Source organism: Nerophis lumbriciformis, linkage group LG08 (genome assembly GCF_033978685.3).
Source record: "Nerophis lumbriciformis linkage group LG08, RoL_Nlum_v2.1, whole genome shotgun sequence".
NCBI classification, from domain to species: domain Eukaryota; kingdom Metazoa; phylum Chordata; class Actinopteri; order Syngnathiformes; family Syngnathidae; genus Nerophis; species Nerophis lumbriciformis.
Genome location: NC_084555.2, coordinates 46,585,001 through 46,608,197, shown reverse-complemented (window position 1 = coordinate 46,608,197; position 23,197 = coordinate 46,585,001). Strand labels below are relative to the sequence as shown.

The following is a 23,197-nucleotide window of genomic DNA, read 5'->3' as shown; positions in this document are numbered from 1 at the left end:
ACCTCCCGAAATCGGAGGTCTCAAGGTTGGCAAGTATGCCCAATTCCAACCCTTGATGCTGAGTGCCAAGCAGGGAGGTAATGGGTCCCATTTTTATAGTCTTTGGTATGACTCGGCCGGGGTTTGAACTCACAACCTACCCATCTCAGGGCGGACACTCTAACCACTAGGCCACTGAGTAGGTTGTAGTATGCTGATGACAATCTAGCAATTAGCACGCTAGTTGCCAACCAGCTATTAGCTGTGCTAAACAAATATTTTATTATTGCAATAGAACAAGTTGCCTTTAGGACAGTTTTATTTTGAAGGGTTCATGTTAAGATTGTTTTCTCTACATTAAAAACAGTTCCTTGCGGTCTACATAAGATGTAATGGTGGTTCTTTGGTCATAATGTGGCATAGATTAAGTTTTACAGACCGTTTTCAAGCTGTTTTCTGACCATCTCTCCACAATACACCTTTTTGTGTGTGTGGTCTTATATATGTGGCTCCACTTCGATTGCGTCTTGTCCCCGCCACCTTTTGTTGTAGTTTTTAGCGCGTCCATAGCAAGTTTACTGACAGGTTATGTTCGAACTAAACGCTACTTTGTATTAGAAATTGCAACATTTGGAGGATGCATGTACAAGTCAGTCTATCCCATAACATGAGGATGGAGATGAAAAAGGAGCTTATTGACTACAGCACGAACTTCGATGGCGGACCGGCGCAAAGCCCTTAGGGTAAATTTCTACCATATATGGATAATCCGCTGACGTTATCGGTGCAAAAAACGTCACAGGACAAGGTATTTCCAAACAGCTCATTTGGCGGAAGTATGAAAGAAGGCAGGATTATGTTATAAGTATTTCCGCCATACCACAGGTGTCAAACTCAAGGCCCGGGGGCCAGATCTGGCCCGCCACATCAATTTGTGTGGCCTCCGAAAGCGTGGAAATATGTGTAAATAAAGAATCAGAATCAGAATAGTTTTTTATTGCCATTGTTTGAGAACGGGTTCACAAACTAGGAATTTTCCTTGGTGCAATCGTGCAACATAAAACACATTTAACTACCTTATCTTTTCTTAATAAATGATTACAAAAATAAATGTACTGCGGACAATTACATATATTTACACTTTAATCATCTCTGATAATACAACAAAATATTATATCATCATACATTTAAAAACAATATTATTGTTCAAATAACGATAAACACCTAAATATCTGCTTGACTTATGATTTCAAAGCAAGTACCGTATTTTTCGGACTATAAGTCGGAGTTTTTTTCATAGTTTGGCCGGGCTCCAGTGCGATTTATGTTTTTTCCTTCTTTATTATGCATTTTCGGCAGGTGCGACTTATACTCCGGTGCGATTTATACTCCGAAAAATACGGTAATCCAACAACATGTAAAAATTTAACAGTAAAACATTTTTACAGTAAAATCCACTTTCAATATAGAGTAATAATACACTATATAGTGGTTAGAGTGTCCGCCCTGAGATCGGTAGGTTGTGAGTTCAAACCCCGGCCGAATCATACCAAAGACTATGGAAATGGGACCCATTACCTCCCTGCTTGGTACTCAGCATCAAGGGTTGGAATTGGGGGTTAAATCACCAAAAATTATTCCCGGGCGCGGCGACCGCTGCTGCTCACTGCTCCCCTCACCTCCCAGTGTTTGATCTAGGGTGATGGGTCAAATGCAGAGAATAATTTCGCCACAACTAGTGTGTGTGTGTGACAATCATTGGTACTTTAACTTTAAATTTAACACAATAACTGTAGATTTTACAGTATAAAAAACTTGCATTAATTTTTACATTAAAAAAAAGCCGTACCGTTTTTCCATTCCATTTAATTTAATTCCATTTATTTATTTATTTTATGTGCTGTTAAAAAAGATGCAAATATTACGGTAAAATTGTGGCGACTGAGCTGCCAGTTTTTAGATTTAGAAAGATTTAGTTTTGTACAGCGTACATAAAAAAAGACATAATAATCAAATACATGGACAATTATATGCATGTTTTATATATACACATTTATATTAATACTGTATATTATTCACTGTTAAAAGCGGCCCTCTGAGGACAAGCATAACTGCGTTGTGGCCCTCAATGAAAACGACTTTGACACGCCTGCGCCATACCATCAAGGTTTGAGTTCAAATTATCGGGACTTATTCAGATCCCAAACAGACAACAGCACGTACCAATAATTACAAACCCCGTTTCCATATGAGTTGGGAAATTGTGTTAGATGTAAATATAAACGAAATACAATGATTTGCAAATCCTTTTCAACCCATATTTAATTGAATGTACTACAAAGACAAGATATTTGATGTTCAAACTCATAAACTTTATATTTTTTTTTGCAATTAATAATTAACTTAGAATTTCATGGCTGCAACACGTGCCAAAGTAGTTGGGAAAGGGCATGTTCACCACTGTGTTACATCACCTTTTCTTTTAACAACACTCAATAAACAATTGGGAAGTGAGGAAACTAATTGTTGAAGCTTTGAAAGTGGAATTCTTTCTCATTCTTGTTTTATGTAGAGCTTCAGTCGTTCAACAGTCTGCTGTCGTATTTTACGCTTCATAATGTGCCACACATTTTCGATGGGAGACAGGTCTGGACTGCAGGCGGACCAGGAAAGTACCTGCACTCTTTATTTTTTAGGAAGCCACGCTGTTGTAACACGTGCTGAATGTGGATTGGCATTGTCTTGCTGAAATAAGCAGGGGAGTCCATGAAAAAGACGGCGCTTAGATGGCAGCATATGTTGTTCCAAAACCTGTATGTACCTTTCAGCATTAAGGGTGCCTTCACAGATGTGTAAGTTACCCATGCCTTGGGCACTAATGCACCCCCATACCATCACAGATGCTGGCTTTTGAATTTTGCGTTGATAACAGTCTGGATGGTTCGCTTCCTCTTTGGTCGGGATGACACGATGTCGAATATATTTCCAAAAACAATTTGAAATGTGGACTCGTCAGATCACAGAACACTTTTCCACTTTGCATCAGTCCATCTTAGATAAACTCGGGCCCAGAGAAGCCGGCGGCGTTTCTGGATGTTGTTGATAAATGGCTTTCTCTTTGCATAGTAGAGCTTTAACTTGCACTTACAGATGTAGCAACGAACTATATTTAGTGACAGTGGTTTTCTGAAGTGTTCCTGAGCCCATGTGGTGATATCCTTTAGAGATTGATGTTGGTTTTTGATACAGTGCCGTCTGAGGGATCGAAAGTCACGCTCATTCAATGTTGGTTTCTGGCGATGCCGCTTACGTGGAGTGATTTTTCCAGATTCTCTGAGCCTTTTGATGATATTATGGACCGTAGATGTTGAATCCCTAAATTTCTTGCAATTGCACTTTGAGAAACGTTGTTATTTAAACTGTTTGACTATTTGCTCATGCAGTTGTGGACAAAGGGGTGTACCTCGCCCCATCCTTTCTTGTGAAAGACTGAGCATTTTTTGGGAAGCTGTTTTTATACCCAATCATAGCACCCACCTGTTCCCAATTAGCCTGCACACCTGTGGGATGTTCCAAATAAGTGTTTGATGAGCATTCCTCAACTTTATCAGTATTTATTGCCACCTTTCCCAACTTCTTTGTCACGTGTTGCTGGCATCAAATTCTAAAGTTAATGATTATTTGCAACAACAAAAAAAAGTTTATCAGTCCATCCATCCATCCATCTTCTTCCGCTTATCCGAGGTCGGGTCGCGGGGGCAGCAGCCTAAGCAGGGAAGCCCAGACTTCCCTCTCCCCAGCCACTTCGTCCAGCTCTTCCTGTGGGACCCCGAGGCGTTCCCAGGCCAGCCGAGAGACATAGTCTTCCCAACGTGTCCTGGGTCTTCCTCGCGGCCTCCTACCGGTCGGACGTGCCCTAAACACCTCCCTAGGGAGGCGTTCGGGTGGCATCCTAACCAGAAGCCCGAACCACCTCATCTGGCTCCTCTCGATGTGGAGGAGCAGCGGCTTTACTTTGAGCTCCTCCCGGATGACAGAGCTTCTCACCCTATCTCTAAGGGAGAGCCCCGCCACCCGGCGGAGGAAACTCATTTCGGCCGCTTGTACCCGTGATCTTGTCCTTTCGGTCATAACCCAAAGCTCATGACCATAGGTGAGGATGGGAACGTAGATCGACCGGTAAATTGAGAGCTTTGCCTTCCGGCTCGGCTCCTTCTTCACCACAACGGATCGATACAGCGTCCGCATTACTGAAGACGCCGCACCGATCCGCCTGTCGATCTCACGATCCACTCTTCCCTCACTCGTGAACAAGACTCCGAGGTACCGGTACTTGAACTCCTCCACTTGGGGCAAGATCTCCTCCCCAACCCGGAGATGGCACTCCAGTTTATCAGTTTGAACATCAAATATGTTGTCTTTGTAGCATATTCAACTGAATATGGGTTGAAAATGATTTGCAAATCATTGTATTCCGTTTATATTTACATCTAACACAATTTCCCAACTCATATGGAAACGGGGTTTGTAAGAAAAGTTGGTTTTGCAAAATAAGGCCTTTTTAAAACACAATTTTATACAGTCTATATAAGTAGAGCGTTCCCTCCATGCGCGATCTTTCCATCAGTTTGGGAGTTCTTGGCCTGGAAAATTTTGAAGACCGCTGCCCTGGTACATAAGTATATTCTGAAAATATGTATTCAGGGTTTAAAGATTGATGCCTGCAAAGTGGCTTTTAAAAGATGCAGCTGTTTGTTTTATATTCGGGTCAATATGGTGTTTATTAAACATCCACATCGGCCACCTATATGTGTCCCATGACCTTCGTTTATATGGTGTGTGTTGGTCCTCCCCCTGGAACATTAATGAAGATTAAAAGAAGAGTGGCTACAAATAGTTTGTTTGTTTTCAGCTCCGCAGCTGTCCGCCTTGCTGAGGAGAACGTCAGCCTTAAGCACAAGATTTCCTCGCTGCAAGAGGAAGACCTGAAACAAGCCCAGGAAGATCTTACGTCAGCATCATTGCACTTATTATTTCTCTGTTTTAACATACACTGACATGCGTTTGCTTTTAAACAACGATATTTCAGACGTACGCTGGAGCAGCTCAATCAGGGGAAGGTCTTAGCTGAGCAGGCAGCGGAGGATTTCAACAAACAGGTGAGTTGTTTTTTTTTGCTAAGAATGCAGGACAAGGAGATTTTCTTTCCTCAAATATTTCTTTTCGAGCAGATGTCAGATCTTTGCTCGCAAAGCCGCCGGCTGCAGAGCGAGAACGGCACGCTGGCGCAGAAGAACGCCCGGAGCCTCACCGACGTGGGAACGCTGAAGAAGCAGCTGGCCGAGCTGATGAAGGACAGCGAGAGGAAGGAGGCGTTCACGGGCGAGGAGAAGAGAAAGGTACGCGGCATTCGTGATGGTGGTGGCAGCAGGGGTGGTCTTAGCGAGGTAATTAACCTTCTGCTCTTTTTGTGTCAGCTGGCAACGTGTGTGCGCTCTCTGGAGGCCGAGTTGACCAAAGCTCTGGAGGACATGGCCAGGCTGGAGGAGAGGAACTCCCAGCTGGCCCGGCAGGTCTCTAAGCTCCAGGAGAAGGTGAAGGCACCTTAATGTCTCAGGAGACCTGAACTAAATTGGATAGATCAGGAGAGGCGGTGGTTGGGGCGCGACCCAAGGTGGTCAGCCCAGTGTTCCTAAAATTGGTCCTAATGAACCTCATTGGATTAGTAATCTTACTCTTGATTTTTAATAATATTCAAAAATTATCTAACCTCCTTACATCTTACAACCTTGTCAAATAATATGAAAGCATGTATTAATCACAAATGTGATTATTTAACACATAAACCTTAGTCTTTGGTCAGGCTGATTAGAACAATAAGTACTAACTAGAGATGTCCGATAATGGCTTTTTTGCCGATATTCCGATATTGTCCAACTCTTAATGACCGATACCGATATCAACCGATACCGATGTATACAGTCGTGGAATTAACACATTATTATGCCTCATTTTGTTGTGATGCCCTGCTGGATGCATTAAACAATGTAACAAGGTTTTCCAAAATAAATCAATCAAGTTATGGAAAAAAATGCCAACATGGCCCTGCCATATTTATTATTGAAGTCACAAAGTGCACTATTTGTTTTAACATGCCTCAAAACAGCAGCTTGGAATTTGGGACATGCTTTCCCTGAGAGAGCATGAGGAGGTTGAGGTGGGCAGGGTTGTGGGGGGCGGGGTTGAGGTTTAAGGGTAGCGGGGGTGTATATTGTAGCGTCCCGGAAGAGTTAGTGCTGCAAGGGCTTCTGGGTATTTGTGCTGTTGTGTTTATGTTGTGTTACGGTGCGGCTGTTCTCCCGAAATGTGTTTGTCATTCTTGTTTGGTGTGGGTTCACAGTGTGGCGCATATTTGTAACAGTGTTAAAGTTGTTTATACGGCCACCCTCAGTGTGACCTGTATGGCTGTTGACCTAGTATGCTTGCATTCACTAGTGTGTGTGAAAAGCCGTAGATATTATGTGACTGGACCGGCATGCAAAGGCGGTGCCTTTAAGGTTTATTGGCGCTCTGTACTTCCCCCTACGTCTGTGTACACAGCGGTGTTTTAAAAAGTCATACAGTTTACTTTTTGAAACCGATACCGATAATTTTGAAATCGATACCGATAATTTCCGATATTACATTTTAAAGCATTTATCGGCCGATAATATCGGCAGTCCGATATTATCGGACATCCCTAGTACTAACCAAATGTACTGTAAGAGAAAGGACTCTTAAATAACTGCCGAAAATCAATCAAGCTTTATTGCAAGACTCCAACGTCCAAGTAGACATACAGTGCATAAAACAAAGAATACAGTATAAAAGGCATTGTCACATAATATTAAAACAGTGCTTCTCCATATTGAGTAAAAGGCATATACAAAATAAATAAAAGCAGCAATAAAAATTCCATGTACCGTATTTTTCGGAGTATAAGTCGCTCCGGAGTATAAGTCGCACCGGCCGAAAATGCATAATAAAGAAGGAAAAAACATATATACGTCGCACTCGAGTATAAGTCTCATTTTTGGGGGAAATTTATTTGATAAAATCCAACACCAAGAATAGACTTAGACTTAGACTTCCTTTTTATTGTCATTCAAATGTGAACTTTACAGCACAGATAAGAACGAAATTTCGTTACATAAGCTCATGGTAGTGCAGGATAAAAAAGCAATAAGGTGCATATATAAATAAATAAATATATATAAATAATATATAAATATACATAAATAAATATATATAAATATACATATATAAAATATATATATATATATATATATATATATATATATATATATATATATATATATATATATATATATATATATATATATATATAAATAAATAGATTACTGTACAGATAAATATATTGCACTTTTTCACATGCATCCACGTTTATGGATGTATGTTATATTGCCTTTTTTATTCCAGCGAGTTAATCCATTTTGGGGGGAGTTGAGGGGATAATTTAATTATGATGCGTTCAAGAGTCTTACGGCTTGAGGGAAGAAGCTGTTACAGGAGTCTTTGCAGATTTTCTGAGCCCTGGTCAGGCAGCGGCTTTTTGCGATCTCCTGGATAGGAGGAAGAGGAGTCAATAGACATTTGAAAGGCAATTTAAAATAGATAAAGAATAGTGAACAACAGGCTGAATAAGTGTACGTTATATGAGGCATAAATAACCAACTGGTATGTTAACGTAACATATTATGGTAAGAGTCATTCAAATAACTATAACATATAGAACATGCTATACGTTTACCAAACAATCTGTCACTCCTAATCGCTAAATCCCATGAAATCATCTTCCTCGGTGTCGCTTCTAAACAACTCTGCCAACTCTGCCAACTCCAAAGGTATGCGCCGCTTCTTCTTGCCGTTTTCTTCTGCATATTTCACTACGTCCAGCTTGTAATCTGCAGTATATGATTTCCTTTTCGGTGCCATCTCTCGACAAGAACGTCTTAAAAAGACGTCAAGTGCTAACATTACACGCACATTTTAACAGCAACATAATGCTATATTTGCTTATTTTCTGAAGAAATCAAACTTCCAATTCTGGCGGAAAGTTGGCATAGCGCTGTGCTGCATTTTCAAGGCTTGTAGCGAAGCCTGCTTTGACATAAAGTGGTCCTCGGTCGCGTGTACACCGGGCGGGCTAGTGTCCATGAGGAAGTAAGTTTATGTAGGTGATCTATTTATTTTCCTCTGTAGGTGAAGACCATGGATGAGAGCCTTCAAGCCGTGGGCCACAAAAGAGTTTGCCTAAAGTCGGAGCTCCGGCTCATGCAGCAGGATCGGGACTCCTTCCTCCAGGAAGTTGCGGTGCTGCAGAAGCAGCTGCAGAATTCCAATGACAAGGTAAAACCTGTTGGGCCACTCTGTAGACCAGCGAGGTCCAAAGTACTTGTTTTTAGTTGGCCTGCGACAGATTCTACAGCACACTTGCCAACCCTCCCGGATTTTCCGGGAGACTCCCGAAATTCAGCACCTCTCCCGAAAACCTCCCGGGACAAATTTTCTCCCGAAATTCAAGCGGACTCAGGTCAATGCGGACCTGAGTCCGCTTTCCCACAAAATAAACAGCGTACCTGCCCAATCACGTTATAACTGTAGAATGATAGAGGGCTTGGTTTCTTATGTGGGTTTATTGTTAGGCAGTTTCATTAACGTCCTCCCAGACCCAGCGCGGCAACAACGCACAACAACAGCAGTCACGTCTACCGTAAAGCAGTTAGTCTGCCGTAAACAGCAATGTTGTGACACTCTTAAACAGGACAATACTGCCATGTAGTGCATTTGATGAAAGCACTTTTGTGCGTGCCACACATCAATGCATCATCAGCATGGTTAGAAAAATAGTTACAGAGAATAGAACAAGGATGGACAATTCAACCTTTAACTCAACAATGAGTAGATGAGTGTTATCTGTGTGTATATGTGTAAATAAATGAACACTGAAATTCAAGTATTTATTTTTTATATATATAATAAAAGAAATATATATTTATAGCTAGAATTCACTGAAAGTCAAGTATTACTTATATATATATATATATATATATATATATATATATATATATATATATATATATATATATATATATATATATATATATATATATAATATGAAATACCGGTACTTGACTTAGTGAATTATAGCTGTAAATATACTCCTCCCCTCTTAACCACGCCCCCAACCACGCCCCCTCCCGAAATCGGAGGTCTCAAGGTTGGCAAGTATGTTCTACAGACAAAATAAACATGTCCTGAATTAGAATATTACACCCAAAAAAAAAAAAAAAAAAAAGATTGATCCAGCTCAAATTTCCCCAAAAATGGTACCTGAGAAACATAATGGCTGACTCCCTTGCGTCTTACTGTGTGTGGTTGTTGGTGATTTCCGTGTGTTTTGTCATGAACGTGTACTCGGGCTGGCCGATAAAACGATATCAGTATGTTTTGCGATAGACACGTATTCGATATAATTAAAAAAACAAGTGTTCTCTAAAACGTTTTGATAATTTTTTTTTTTCCCCGTCCTGGTCTGAAGAAACCAGAAAAATGTGAAGCGAGGTTGGTTGCATGAACAATGACACTCGCTCTCTGGTAACTGAGCAAGGCAGGAAGTGATAAGTGGTCAGTGGGAGTGACACGCTAACAGCCAATCAGGTAACAGTTTTTCAATGATCAAGTGTGGTTGCCCCATCTTGTTGTCTCACAGTTGATTCTCTGCATGGAGTGAGAAGAGAAAGTGAAAATGAGTGCTGCAGAGAGCAAAATGGCAGTTTTTCAAGAGCATAGAATTGCATATTGTATTTTTTGTCTCTCAACATTAAAGTAAGAAATATACTTAGTCGGAAAGATGAAGTGCTTTATTGAGGTACGTTATTTCCAGGCTTTCGAGAACTACATAAATTGATGCGGTGGACCAGATGTGGCTTTCGTGGGCCACACAAAAATGATGTGGCAGGCAAGATGTGGCTTTCGCGGGCCACTTAAATGATGTGGCGGGCGAGATGTGGCTCCCGCGGATCACAAAGGGATGTGGCGGGCCAGATGTGGCTCTCGCAGCTCACTTAAAATGAAGTGGCGGGCCAGATGAGGCTCTCACGGGCCACAGAAAATGATGTGGCGGGCCAGATGTGGCTCTCGCAGGTCACTTAAAATGAAGTGGTGGACCAGATGTGGCTTTCACAGACCACATAAAGTGTTGTGGCGGACCAGATGTGGCTCTCGCGGGTCACATAAAATGATGTGGCAGACTAGATATGGCTTTCGCGGACCACTTAAATGATGTGGCGGGCGAGATGTGGCTCCCGCAGGTCACATAAAAAATATGTGGCGGGCCAGATGTGGCTCTCGCAGGTCACTTAAAGTGAAGTGGTGGACCAGATGTGGCTTTCACAGACCACATAAAATGTTGTGGCAGACCAGATGTGGCTCTCGCGGGTCACATAAAATGATGTGGCAGACTAGATATGGCTTTCGCGGACCACTTAAATGATGTGGCGGGCGAGATGTGGCTCCCGCAGGTCACATAAAAAATATGTGGCGGGCCAGATGTGGCTCTCGCAGGTCACTTAAAGTGAAGTGGTGGACCAGATGTGGCTTTCACAGACCACATAAAATGTTGTGGCAGACCAGATGTGGCTCTCGCGGGTCACATAAAATGATGTGGCAGACTAGATATGGCTTTCGCGGACCACTTAAATGATGTGGCGGGCGAGATGTGGCTCCCGCAGGTCACTTAAAATTAAGTGGTGGACCAGATGTGGCTCCCGCGGATCACATAAAATGATGTGGCGGGCCAGATGAGGCTTTTGCGGTCCACTTAAATGATGTGGCGGGCCAGATGTGGCTTTCACGTGCCACTTAAATGATGTGGTGGGCCCGATATTGCTTTCGCGGGCCACTTAAATGATTTGGCGGGCCAGATATTGTTTTCATAGGCCACTTAAATGATGTGGTGGGCCAGATGTGGCTTTCGCGGGTCACATAAAATGACGTGGCGGGCCACATAACATGAAGTGGCGGGCCACTTAAATGATGTGGCGGGCCAGATGTGGCTTTCACGGGTCACATGAAATGATATGGTGGGCCACTTGAAATTATGTGGTGGGCGAGATGTGGCTTTTGTGGGCCACAGAGTTATATGACGGGCCAGATGTGGCTTTCGCAGGCCACCTAGAATGAGGTGACGGGCAAGATGTGGCTTTTGTGGGCCACAAAGTTATATGGCGGGCCAGATGTGGCTTTCTCAGGCCACATAAAATGATGTGGCAGGCCAGATGTGGCCGTCGCAATCCACATAAAATAATATGGCGGGCCAGATGTGGCCGTCGCAATCCACATAAAATAATGTGGCGGGCCAGATGTGGCGGGCCAGATGTGGCCGTCGCAATCCACATAAAATGATGTGGCGGGCCAGATGTGGCTCTCGCAGGTCACTTAAAATTAAGTGGTGGACCAGATGTGGCTCCCGCGGATCACATAAAATGATGTGGCGGGCCAGATGAGGCTTTTGCGGTCCACTTAAATGATGTGGCGGGCCAGATGTGACTTTCGCGTGCCACTTAAATGATGTGGCGGGCCAGATATTTCTTTCACGGGCCACTTAAATGATGTGGTGGGCCAGATGTGGCTTTCGCGGGTCACATAAAATGAAGTGGCGGGCCAGATGTGGCTTTCGCGGGCCACTTAAATGATGTGGCAGGCCAGATGTGGCCGTCATAGTCCACATAAAATAATGTGGCGGTCCAAATGTGGCTTTCACGGGTCACATGAAATGATATGGCAGGCCACTTGAAATTATGTGGTGGGCCAGATGTGGCTTTTGTGGGCCGCAGTGTTATATGACGGGCCAGATGTGGCTTTCGCAGGCCACCTAGAATGAGGTGACGGGCCAGATGTGGCTTTTGTGGGCCACAAAGTTTTATGGCGGGCCAGATGTGGCTTTCTCAGGCCACATAAAATGAGGTGGCAGGCCAGATGTGGCCGTCGCAATCCACATAAAATAATATTGCGGGCCAGATGTGGCCGTCGCAATCCACATAAAATAATGTGGCGGGCCAGATGTGGCCGTCGCAATCCACTTAAATGATGTGGTGGGCCAGATGTGTCTTTCGCGGTCCACATAAAATAATGTGGCAGGCCAGATGTGGCCGTCACAGTCCACATAAAATAATGTGGAGGGCCAAATGTGGCTTTCAAGGGCCACATGAAATTATATGGCAGGCCACTTGAAATGCGGTGACTGGCCACTTGAAATGATACGATGGGCCACATATGGCTTTCACCGACCACCTAAAATGAGGTGACTGGCCAGATGTGCCTTTTGTGGGTCACATAAATTTATATGGCGGGCCAGATGTGGCTTTCACAGGACACATAAAATGATGTGGCAGGCCAGGTGTGGCTTTTTCGGGCCACACAAAATGATGTGGCGGGCCAGATAAAGTGATGTGGGGGGCCAGATGTGGCCTTCGCAGTTCATATTAAATGTGGCGGGCCAGATGTGGCCGTTGCAGTCCACATAACATGATGTTGCGGGCCAAATGTGGCTTTCACAGGCCACATGAAATTATGTGGTGGGCCAGATGTGGCTTTCACCGACCACCTAAAATGAGGTGATGGGCCAGATGTACCTTTTGTGGGCCACATAATGTTACATGGCGGGCCAGATGTGGCTTTCGCAGGACACACAAAATGATGTGGCAGGCCAGATATGGTATTTCGGGCCACACAAAATGATGTGGCGGGCCAGATAAAGTGATGTGGGGGGCCAGATGTGGCTTTCGCAGTTCATATTAAATGTGGCGGGCCAGATGTGGCCGTTGCAGTCCACATAACATGATGTTGCGGGCCAAATGTGGCTTTCACAGGCCACATGAAATTATGTGGTGGGCCAGATGTGGCTTTCACCGACCACCTAAAATGAGGTGACGGGCCAGATGTGCCTTTTGTGGGCCACATAATGTTACATGGCGGGCCAGATGTGGCTTTCGCAGGACACATAAAATGATGTGGCAGGCCAGATGTGGTATTTTGGGCCACACAAAATGATGTGGCGGGCCAGATAAAGTGATGTGGGGGGCCAGATGTGGCTTTCGCAGTTCATATTAAATGTGGCGGGCCAGATGTGGCCGTTGCAGTCCACATAACATGATGTTGCGGGCCAAATGTGGCTTTCACAGGCCACATGAAATTATGTGGTGGGCCAGATGTGGCTTTCACCGACCACCTAAAATGAGGTGACGGGCCAGATGTGCCTTTTGTGGGCCACATAATGTTACATGGCGGGCCAGATGTGGCTTTCGCAGGACACATAAAATGATGTGGCAGGCCAGATGTGGTATTTCGGGCCACACAAAATGATGTGGCGGGCCAGATAAAGTGATGTGGGGGGCCAGATGTGGCCTTCGCAGTTCATATTAAATGTGGTGGGCCAGATGTGGCTGTCGCAATCCACATAAAATAATGTGGCGGGCCAGATGTGGCCGTCGCAATCCACTTAAATGATGTGGTGGGCCAGATGTGGCTTTCGCGGTCCACATAAAATAATGTGGCAGGCCAGATGTGGCCGTCACAGTCCACATAAAATAATGTGGAGGGCCAAATGTGGCTTTCAAGGGACACATGAAATTATATGGCAGGCCACTTGAAATGCGGTGACTGGCCACTTGAAATGATACGATGGGCCAGATATGGCTTTCACCGACCACCTAAAATGAGGTGACTGGCCAGATGTGCCTTTTGTGGGCCACATAAATTCATATGGCGGGCCAGATGTGGCTTTCACAGGACACATAAAATGATGTGGCAGGCCAGGTGTGGCTTTTTCGGGCCACACAAAATGATGTGGTGGGCCAGATAAAATGATGTGGGGGGCCAGATGTGGCCTTCGCAGTTCATATTAAATGTGGCGGGCCAGATGTGGCCGTTGCAGTCCACATAACATGATGTTGCGGGCCAAATGTGGCTTTCACAGGCCACATGAAATTATGTGGTGGGCCAGATGTGGCTTTCACAGGCCACATGAAATTATGTGGTGGGCCAGATGTGGCTTTCACCGACCACCTAAAATGAGGTGATGGGCCAGATGTGCCTTTTGTGGGCCACATAATGTTACATGGCGGGCCAGATGTGGCTTTCGCAGGACACATAAAATGATGTGGCAGGCCAGATATGGTATTTCGGGCCACACAAAATGAAGTGGCGGGCCAGATAAAGTGATGTGGGGGGCCAGATGTGGCCTTCGCAGTTCATATTAAATGTGGCGGGCCAGATGTGGTATTTCGGGCCACACAAAATGATGTGGCGGGCCAGATGTGGCTTTCGCAGACCATATCAAATGTGGCGGGCCCCGATGTGGCCGTTGCAGTCCACATAACATGATGTGTTGGGCCAGATGTGCCTTTTGTGGGCCACATAATGTTACATGGCGGGCCAGATGTGGCTTTCGCAGGACACATAAAATGATGTGGCAGGCCAGATATGGTATTTCGGGCCACACAAAATGAAGTGGCGGGCCAGATAAAGTGATGTGGGGGGCCAGATGTGGCCTTCGCAGTTCATATTAAATGTGGCGGGCCAGATGTGGTATTTCGGGCCACACAAAATGATGTGGCGGGCCAGATGTGGCTTTCGCAGACCATATCAAATGTGGCGGGCCCCGATGTGGCCGTTGCAGTCCACATAACATGATGTGTTGGGGCAGATGTGGCTTTTGTGGCCCACATAAAGTTATGTGGTGGGCCAGATGTGGCTTTTGCAGGCCACATAAAATGACGTGGCGGGCCAGGTGTGGCTTATACGGGCCACACACAATGATGTGGCGGGCCAGATGTGACACCTGGGCCTTGTGTTGGACACCAGTGATCGAACGTATAACACAAAGCTAAGATGTTTTATCACACATCAATTGACCTACATTGTATTGTTTTAACATGTATCAAAATGGCCCCCGCATCCTTAAATGTTTCTATATATGGTCCTCGCTGGAAAATGTTTGGACACCCCTGCTGTAGACGGATGTTTTTCTACTGGCCTCACAGTCGAGCATGTCTCCAAACAGAACCATGTTTTGGAGATGGCCTTGCACTCCCAGACTCCCAACAAGAAGCTCCACAGGGAGGAAGAAGATGATCAGGTAACTACCCACTTCCTAATGTAACAACACTGAGTTGTAACTGATATTGTTGTCTTGGCGTGCAGCTGCGACCGGACGCCACCAGCCTCCTGTCCCACATGCAGCACCGAGCGAGCCATTCTTCTGTGATCAAAGCTTTGGAGCATGAGAACGCCTTCTTGAAGCAGGAAGTAGACAGCCAGAAGCTAGTGATCAAGGTAATGCACTCTCATCGTGGTCATTGTTTGGTGTTCTCATCGGCCCGTGTGTCTTTCCGCCAGGGCCTGGCTGCGAGAGAAGGACTTGCGGGGATGAAGAAACTTCTGGAGGAAAACGAGGCCCTCAAGGACCAAGTGGAGCGACTTAATTATCAGCTGCTTGAGGTTGGTTCCGGCAACACAGTTAATCCATTTTTAGTCGTACGGAGTCGTTCCTCCCCTCTCATTCTTCTTGTTTTGTCGTCCTCTTAGTCATATCGAACTCATTTTGTGGAACTTCTGCCCGCGTCGCCTCGCAGGACGGCGAGGGGACACCGCGTTGATGGCGACGCAGACAGCGCGCAGGTAAGATTGACCATTCTTCTTGAAGTGTTGGCGTCATTGCATCTTTTTGTCTGTGTCATTCATGCGGTGGTGTTCACTCACTTTCACCCTCATGACGTCCTACTGAGGGGGACGGTGTACTCTGTGGTGCTCGGTTCCTCTCTTTCTTACCGCCACTTGGGTACTCAGGGGGTGTGCATTTTTCATTTAACCAAGCACATTTTCAGCATTGTAACAAATACAGTAAGATTCAATCTTAACTTGCTGTCATTCTACAAACCCCGTTTCCATATGAGTTGGGAAATTGTGTTAGATGTAAATATAAACGGAATACAATGATTTGCAAATCATTTTCAACCCATATTCAGTTGAATATGCTACAAAGACAACATATTTGATGTTCAAACTGATAAACTTTTTTTTTTTTTTTTGCAAATAATCATTAACTTTAGAATTTGATGCCAGCAACACGTGACAAAGAAGTTGGGAAATGTGGCAATAAATACTGATAAAGTTGAGGAATGCTAATCAAACACTTATTTGGAACATCCCACAGGTGTGCAGGCTAATTGGGAACAGGTGGGTGCCATGATTGGGTATAAAAACAGCTTCCCAAAAAATGGTCAGTCTTTCACAAGAAAGGACGGGGCGAGTTGTCCACAACTGCGTGAGCAAATAGTCAAACAGTTTAAGAACAACATTTCTCAAAGTGCAATTGCAAGAAATTTATGGATTTCAACATCTACAGTCCATAATATCATCAAAAGGTTCAGAGAATCTGGAGAAATCACTCCACGTAAGCGGCATGGCAGGAAACCAACATTGAATGACCGTGACCTTCAATCCCTCAGACGGCACTGTATCAAAAACCAACATCAATCTCTAAAGGATATCACCACATGGGCTCAGGAACACTTCCGAAAACCACTGTCACTAAATACAGTTGGTCGCTACATCTGTAAGTGCAAGTTAAAGCTCTACTATGCAAAGCGAAAGCCATTTATCAACAACACCCAGAAACGCCGCCGGCTTCTCTGGGCCCGAGATCATCTAAGATGGACTCATGCAAAGTGGAAAAGTGTTCTGTGGTCTGACGAGTCCACATTTCAAATTGTTTTTGGAAATATTTGACATCGTGTCATCCGGACCAAAGGGGAAGCGAACCATCCAGACTGTTATCGACGCAAAATTCAAAAGCCAGCATCTGTGATGGTATGGGGGTGCATTAGTGCCCAAGGCATGGGTAACTTACACATCTGTGAAGGCACCATTAATGCTGAAAGGTACATACAGGTTTTGGAACAACATATGCTGCCATCTAAGCGTCGTCTTTTTCATGGACGCCCCTGCTTATTTCAGCAAGACAATGCCAAGCCACATTCAGCACGTGTTACAACAGCGTGGCTTCGTAAAAAAAGAGTGCGGGTACTTTCCTGGCCCGCCTGCAGTCCAGACCTGTCTCCCATCGAAAATGTGTGGCGCGTTATGAAGCGTAAAATACGACAGCGGAGACCCCGGACTGTTGAACGACTGAAGCTCTACATAAAACAAGAATGGGAAATAATTCCACTTTCAAAGCTTCAACATTTAGTTTCCTCACTTCCCAATCGTTTATTGAGTGTTGTTAAAAGAAAAGGCCATGTAACACAGTGGTGAACATGCCCTTTCCCAACTATTTTGGCACTTGTTGCAGCCATGAAATTCTAAGTTGATTATTATTTGCAAAAAAAAAAAAAATGTATGAGTTTGAACATCAAATATCTTGTCTTTGTAGTGCATTCAATTGAATATGTGTGGAAAAGGATTTGCAAATCATTGTATTCCGTTTATATTTACATCTAACACAATTTCCCAACTCATATGGAAACGGGGTTTGTATAATAATAAAGATGGCCTTGCATTTGCCCATCTTTACATTCATTGTCTTGGTGTTGTTTTGCTTGTTGGAGTTTCATCTGGGTTCTTCTAGTCTTTCATCTCACCCTCAGTTACATTTGTACAGATATACAGTGGAACCTCCAGTTACTTGGTTCTTGAACATGGTTCTTGAACTTGGTTCATAAACCAAAACGTTTTTACAGTCAAGCAGAGTTCCTCATAAAAATCAACATGAACACCATAAATCCCCGACGATAAGCCACTACCTTTTTCCTACGCTTTGGACCCTGCGGCTGATAAAACGGTGCGGCTAATTTAAGTGTGTTTCTTTTTTTTTAATAATATTTATTTATTCATTTGATAGGGAAATCATAATACAGGTACTGAGAAAACAGACACTTTTTTTTCCCCCCAAAAAAGAAATACAGAAAAATTACAAAAAATAAGAAAAATAATAACACCTTTCCCACCGCCCGTCCTACATTTCAGTCCCAGTGGGTAGCAATGTACCGCCTTCCTCTTCACCAAAAGCAGATAGAGAATCACACGAACTGACTAAAAGGAAAAAAAGTAACAACAAAAATAAAAAGTCACAAACATACAGAGAAGTGTCCCTGAATAAAAACAACAACAATAACTCAAAAAAAAAAAAAAAAGAGTTAACGTAAGTGGAAAGGTTTAGTTTAAGTGTTTTTCTTCGGTGACGGCCAAAATGCGAATAGTTCTAAAAACAACAAAAACAAGCACACTGAAAAAGTAATAGTGTGTTATGGCGCCGTCTTTTGGACGAGTTCGCACACTGCAGGTTCTTTTTAGTGCTTTCAGCCGGATGTACAAGTGCCGTTATGTCTTCCAGCCATCCATAGCGTTTCTACTCGTATGGATTCTTCATTCCACTCCAAACATTTGTTAGTTTTACAATATAACTAAAGCAATTCATGCTTACTAAACCGTTCCATGTGTGATGTCTTCCGTGCGTATTCGTACGTGCTATCGTAATGTAATCAAGCTAGCGTCGTTAGCATTAGGTAAAATTCTAACACATTTACGAGTGTCTGTGTTAGTATTATTAACTTACAATGACATTCTTTTTGTATTGTTCTAGTTCCCCCAAATTCCTCAGTAAATTCACTAAGGCGTCACCGTGGCGTTATTGAGTCTGTTTAGCTGTTTGGGTTCTTTTAGTCCTTCATCTCACCCTCGGTTACTTTTGTACGGATATACAGTGGAACCTCGAGTTACTTGGTTCTTGAACATGGTTCCTAAACCGTAACGTTCGTATAGTCAAGCAGAGTTCCTCATAAAAATCAATCGACTCAGTGGCCTAGTGGTTAGAGTGTCCGCCCTAAGATCGGTAGGTTGTGAGTTCAAACCCCGGCCGAGTCATACCAAAGACTATAAAAATGGAACCCATTACCTCCCTGCTTGGCACTCAGCATCAAGGGGGTTGGAATTGGGGGTTAAAATCACCAAAAATGATTCGCGGGCGCGGCCACCGCTGCTGCTCACTGCTCCCCTCACCTCCCAGGGGATGGGTCAAATGCAGAGGACAAATTTCACCACACCTAGTGTGTGTGTGTGACAATCATTGGTACTTTAACTTTAACATGAACACCATAAATTCCGGGCGATAAGCCACTACCTTTTTCCTACGCTTTGGACCCTGCGGCTGATAAAACAGTGCAGCTAATTTAAGTTTTTTTCTTCTTTTTTTTTTAATAATATTCTTTTGATAGGGAAATCATTTTCACTTTTTTGTTCTTGTTTGTGACCCATTAATGCTAGCAAAATAAACGCCCCAGATGGTTTTAGAGCTTTTTCTCTTCAAAATGGCATGCAAAATGAATGCAGCGTTGGAGGTTCCACTGTATATACCCATGTATCTTCATGACCAGACATCCTGTAATCATAACTCCATGTCATCATTATGATGTCGTTTTCATGACATTACAACAATCTTGTGGATCCGTGTCGTGTCAACGTGGTGTAATGTTACACATTTGAAGTGACAAAGTGGATAATGCATCACAGCACATCATAGCAACTTCCCAGATCAGACAAATATGCTTTGAGCTACTGTCAGTACGATGGTGTAATGCTGTTTTCTTTGTCAAGTTTTGTAGCTCTTTCTGGGGTTCCACGTTGTACTCTAATCAACGTCTCTATTCAGTTTAAGGGAGTCCCGATAAAACTTTTTCACTTCCCATCCCGAAATCAGAACCTTGAGTAGTGATCAATACCAATGTTAATCCAATATGATATCAGCTAAAATTATACATACATACTTTTTGAAATATATTTAGTAGTGTGGAATGTTAGAAAAGGTTTAATCAAGTAAAATGAGGTGTATATATATATATACATAGGTATATATACCGGTAGGTATAAAAAAACAACCTATTTATTATTAACTGTCTGGAATAGGCTTATGCTGTCTTTAAGTTGAAGTGGGGTTCTCAGGTTCAAACACTGATGACATTTATTAAACAGGCAAGAAGCAAGGAATCATGCAGAGACAGAGTTAAATTTGGCTCAATGAGGAGAGACGTTTGGGCTGAACTCTTAGTTACAGATCCAAGCTACGCTCTAAAGTCCAGCCCACGTGCTCCAGTATTTATTTGGGAGGTCCCTGGTTACATCACTGACGCTGCTGCTGAAGGAGGTGGGGTAATTTCAGCAACCCCAGCTAGACACAATATATGACTATTCATGCAATGCAAATGTGCTGACACTCGTGATATCGCCCTGTCTCTGCTCTGTCTGCGTCACGGCACTCGATGTTCGGCCTTGGCAGTCAGCAGACACTGATACGAGACGACTGGCTTTGCACAGACAGAAAAAGTACAACTTCAGCACAATTGATAATAACTATAGCAACGGCCCTTAAGCATAAGAGTTGTGTGATAATATATACATAATTATTCTAACAGGGGTGGTGATTGATGTTTTTGGTGACACCTAGTGGTCACAACAATTCACAAAGTTGAGCTCATGACGCAGTAAGTTGAAGGATGCGGACACGTTTTTTACTGGATACTTTGTAATACTCTCCTGTCTTGTATGTGTAGGTAATATGAAATTAGAATTATTTGATTCTTGTTTGTGTTGACTAATGTGCTGTTTTAATCTGCAATATTGTTCAAATATACGGTACAGGCCAAACGTTTGGACACACCTTCTCCTCATTCAATGCCTTTTTCTTTATTTTCATGACTATATACATTGCAGATTGTCACTGAAGGCATCAAAACTATAAATGAACACATGTGGAGTTATGTACTTAACACAAAAAAAGGTGAAATAACTGAAAACATGTTTTATATTCTAGTTTCTTCAAAATAGCCACCCTTTGCTCTGATTACTGTTTCGCACACTCTTGGCATTCTCTCGATGAACTTCAAGAGGTAGTCTCCTGAAATGGTTTTCACTTCACAGGTGTCATAGTTTTGATGCCTTCAGTGACAATCTACAATGTAAATAGTCATGAAAATAAAGAAAACACATTGAAATGAGACGGTGTGGCCCAACTTTTGGCCTGTACTGTATGTCTAGCGTGTGCGCTGTTCTGTGCTGAGTTGTTGTGTAGCTGCTAGCTCCTAGTAGCCATGTTTACCTTATTGTAAACGACTTGACTAAAATGCAAGAAAACACTTTGCACATGAAAGCCCGTATAATTCGATACTTGCTTCTTCCTCTTTTTTTGCTGATATCAGACCGATATCTTAAAATCATAGGCCAAAACTAAGAATCATCTTTTGATATGACGTACTTAGTCCATAAGTACACAAATGTGTACTTCATGTTTAGTGACATGCTATTTCTTATTTTTACACTTTTTTCCCCCCAAATTCCATTGTATGTTGTACTCTTCTGACACCAGCAGATGGCAGTATAAGTGTCCACATAAGCGGCCATAAGACCCCAATTCAGTAGTGTACACAATTTTGGAAATAAGAGCTAATAGGTGCTGTCCACGCATGTGGCCACTAAGCCTTTAGCGGTTTTAAGGTTAAGAAATATTTTTCTGACCCATTAATGCTCAGTCCTTTTCGCGTTTTAGCAAAATAAGCGCTCACAGCTAGCATTTATGCTAATTTGCCTTTAATATTTTTTGGTTAGCGACGTTTGGTTGCAGAAGTCAAAGTGCGAATGATTGCATGTTATCCGGTAGAGGTGTAACGGTACACAAAAATTCCGGTTCGGTACGTACCTCGGTTTAGAGGTCACGGTTCGGTTCATTTTCGGTACAGTAAGAAAACAACAAAATATAAATTTTTTGGTTATTTATTTACCAAATTTGTAAACAATGGCTTTATCCTTTTAACATTGGGAACACTTTAATAATTCTACCCACATATTTAAATGGAATAATGCACTTGCGGTAGGGGTGTAACGGTACACAAAAATTTCGGTTCGGTATGTACCTCGGTTTAGAGGTCACGGTTCGGTTCATTTTCGGTACAGTAAGAAAACAACAAAATATACATTTTTTGGTTATTTATTTACCAAATTTGTAAACAATGGCTTTATCCTTTTAACATTGGGAACACTATAGTAATTCTGCCCACGTTAATCAACATTAAACTGCCTTAAGTTGTTGCTCAGATTAAATAAAATGACAAAACTGTTCTTCTACATATAAAAAGTGCAACATTAAACAGTTTCAAGTCAACTCATCAGGCCTAATTTGTTACAGCATTTGGGAAGCCTGTAGTTGATTTTTAATATGTAAATGTTATATTTTTATCAACATGTGATAGCAGGGACCCTGCCATTCAAAACTAGGCTGCTCCATTACTAATGATTAATGTAACTATAGCTGAAAAAATAGTACAATAGCAATAGGAGAGACTATTCATCCCTGAACATCATGGAGTTCATGTAGGCTTAATGAGTCAGTTACATTATTATATCAACTATCAGAGACAGAAACTATTCATTTAACATAATGTCCTTTTTTGCTGCTTCAACGCAGCTCAATCAACACAGAAAAAGGTAAAATGAAATAACAGACAGACAGGGCTTTGCTGTCCGTAACACACACCGCAAAATGAGCTAACGTTACGCTAAAAGCGAATTAGCCTTCACCTCAAGCCAGGACTGCGAGCGAGCTGAGCTGCCTTTTATATTTCTAGAAGGTCAACGGGCTCATAGTGATGTTACTAGTAGTTGACTGGGAGGTGTTTATTATAATTTGGGGAGAGTCCGCTGCCTGATGCTTACCTGCTAAACGCTAAGCACTGACTACATGCGCTCTGAATACGCACTGCTGATTGGCTGTTACCGCTCTGTTTGTAACCAATCAGATGGTTGTGTGGGTGGGACAATGCTGGGTGCTGTGTAGAGGACTGACAGAGGCAGAGGCAGAAGGAAGCGGAGGCGGCGACTTAATATGTTTGTTTGGAAACTCATTCTGTACACCTCCGAACCGAAACCCCCGTACCGAATCGGTTCAATACAAATACACGTACCGTTACACCCCTATTATCCGGTGTTTGCTATGATATGCTGTGATGTGTTATCCTCCACCACTTCTGGCAATATTGACTTTCACCCCGAGTCAGGTAGTAGTTTTGCGTGTGGAGGCGGCTCGGCGCTGTGGTGAAGTGTACACCTGCCT

The 23,197-nt window shown here is 43.1% G+C and overlaps 1 protein-coding gene across 1 annotated transcript in view; it reads left to right on the top strand.

Annotated features, from left to right (window-relative positions):
• The window catches only part of nin (ninein (GSK3B interacting protein)), a 70,433-nt gene that overhangs the window by 44,026 nt on the left and 3,210 nt on the right, over positions 1–23,197 (top strand). The window contains exons 18-26 of the mRNA XM_061969070.1: positions 4,892–4,990; positions 5,069–5,138; positions 5,211–5,378; positions 5,457–5,573; positions 8,242–8,388; positions 15,104–15,178; positions 15,244–15,375; positions 15,439–15,540; positions 15,628–15,720. Coding sequence (XP_061825054.1) covers positions 4,892–4,990; positions 5,069–5,138; positions 5,211–5,378; positions 5,457–5,573; positions 8,242–8,388; positions 15,104–15,178; positions 15,244–15,375; positions 15,439–15,540; positions 15,628–15,720 — 1,003 coding nt within the window. The remainder of the gene's footprint in view (positions 1–4,891; positions 4,991–5,068; positions 5,139–5,210; positions 5,379–5,456; positions 5,574–8,241; positions 8,389–15,103; positions 15,179–15,243; positions 15,376–15,438; positions 15,541–15,627; positions 15,721–23,197) is intronic.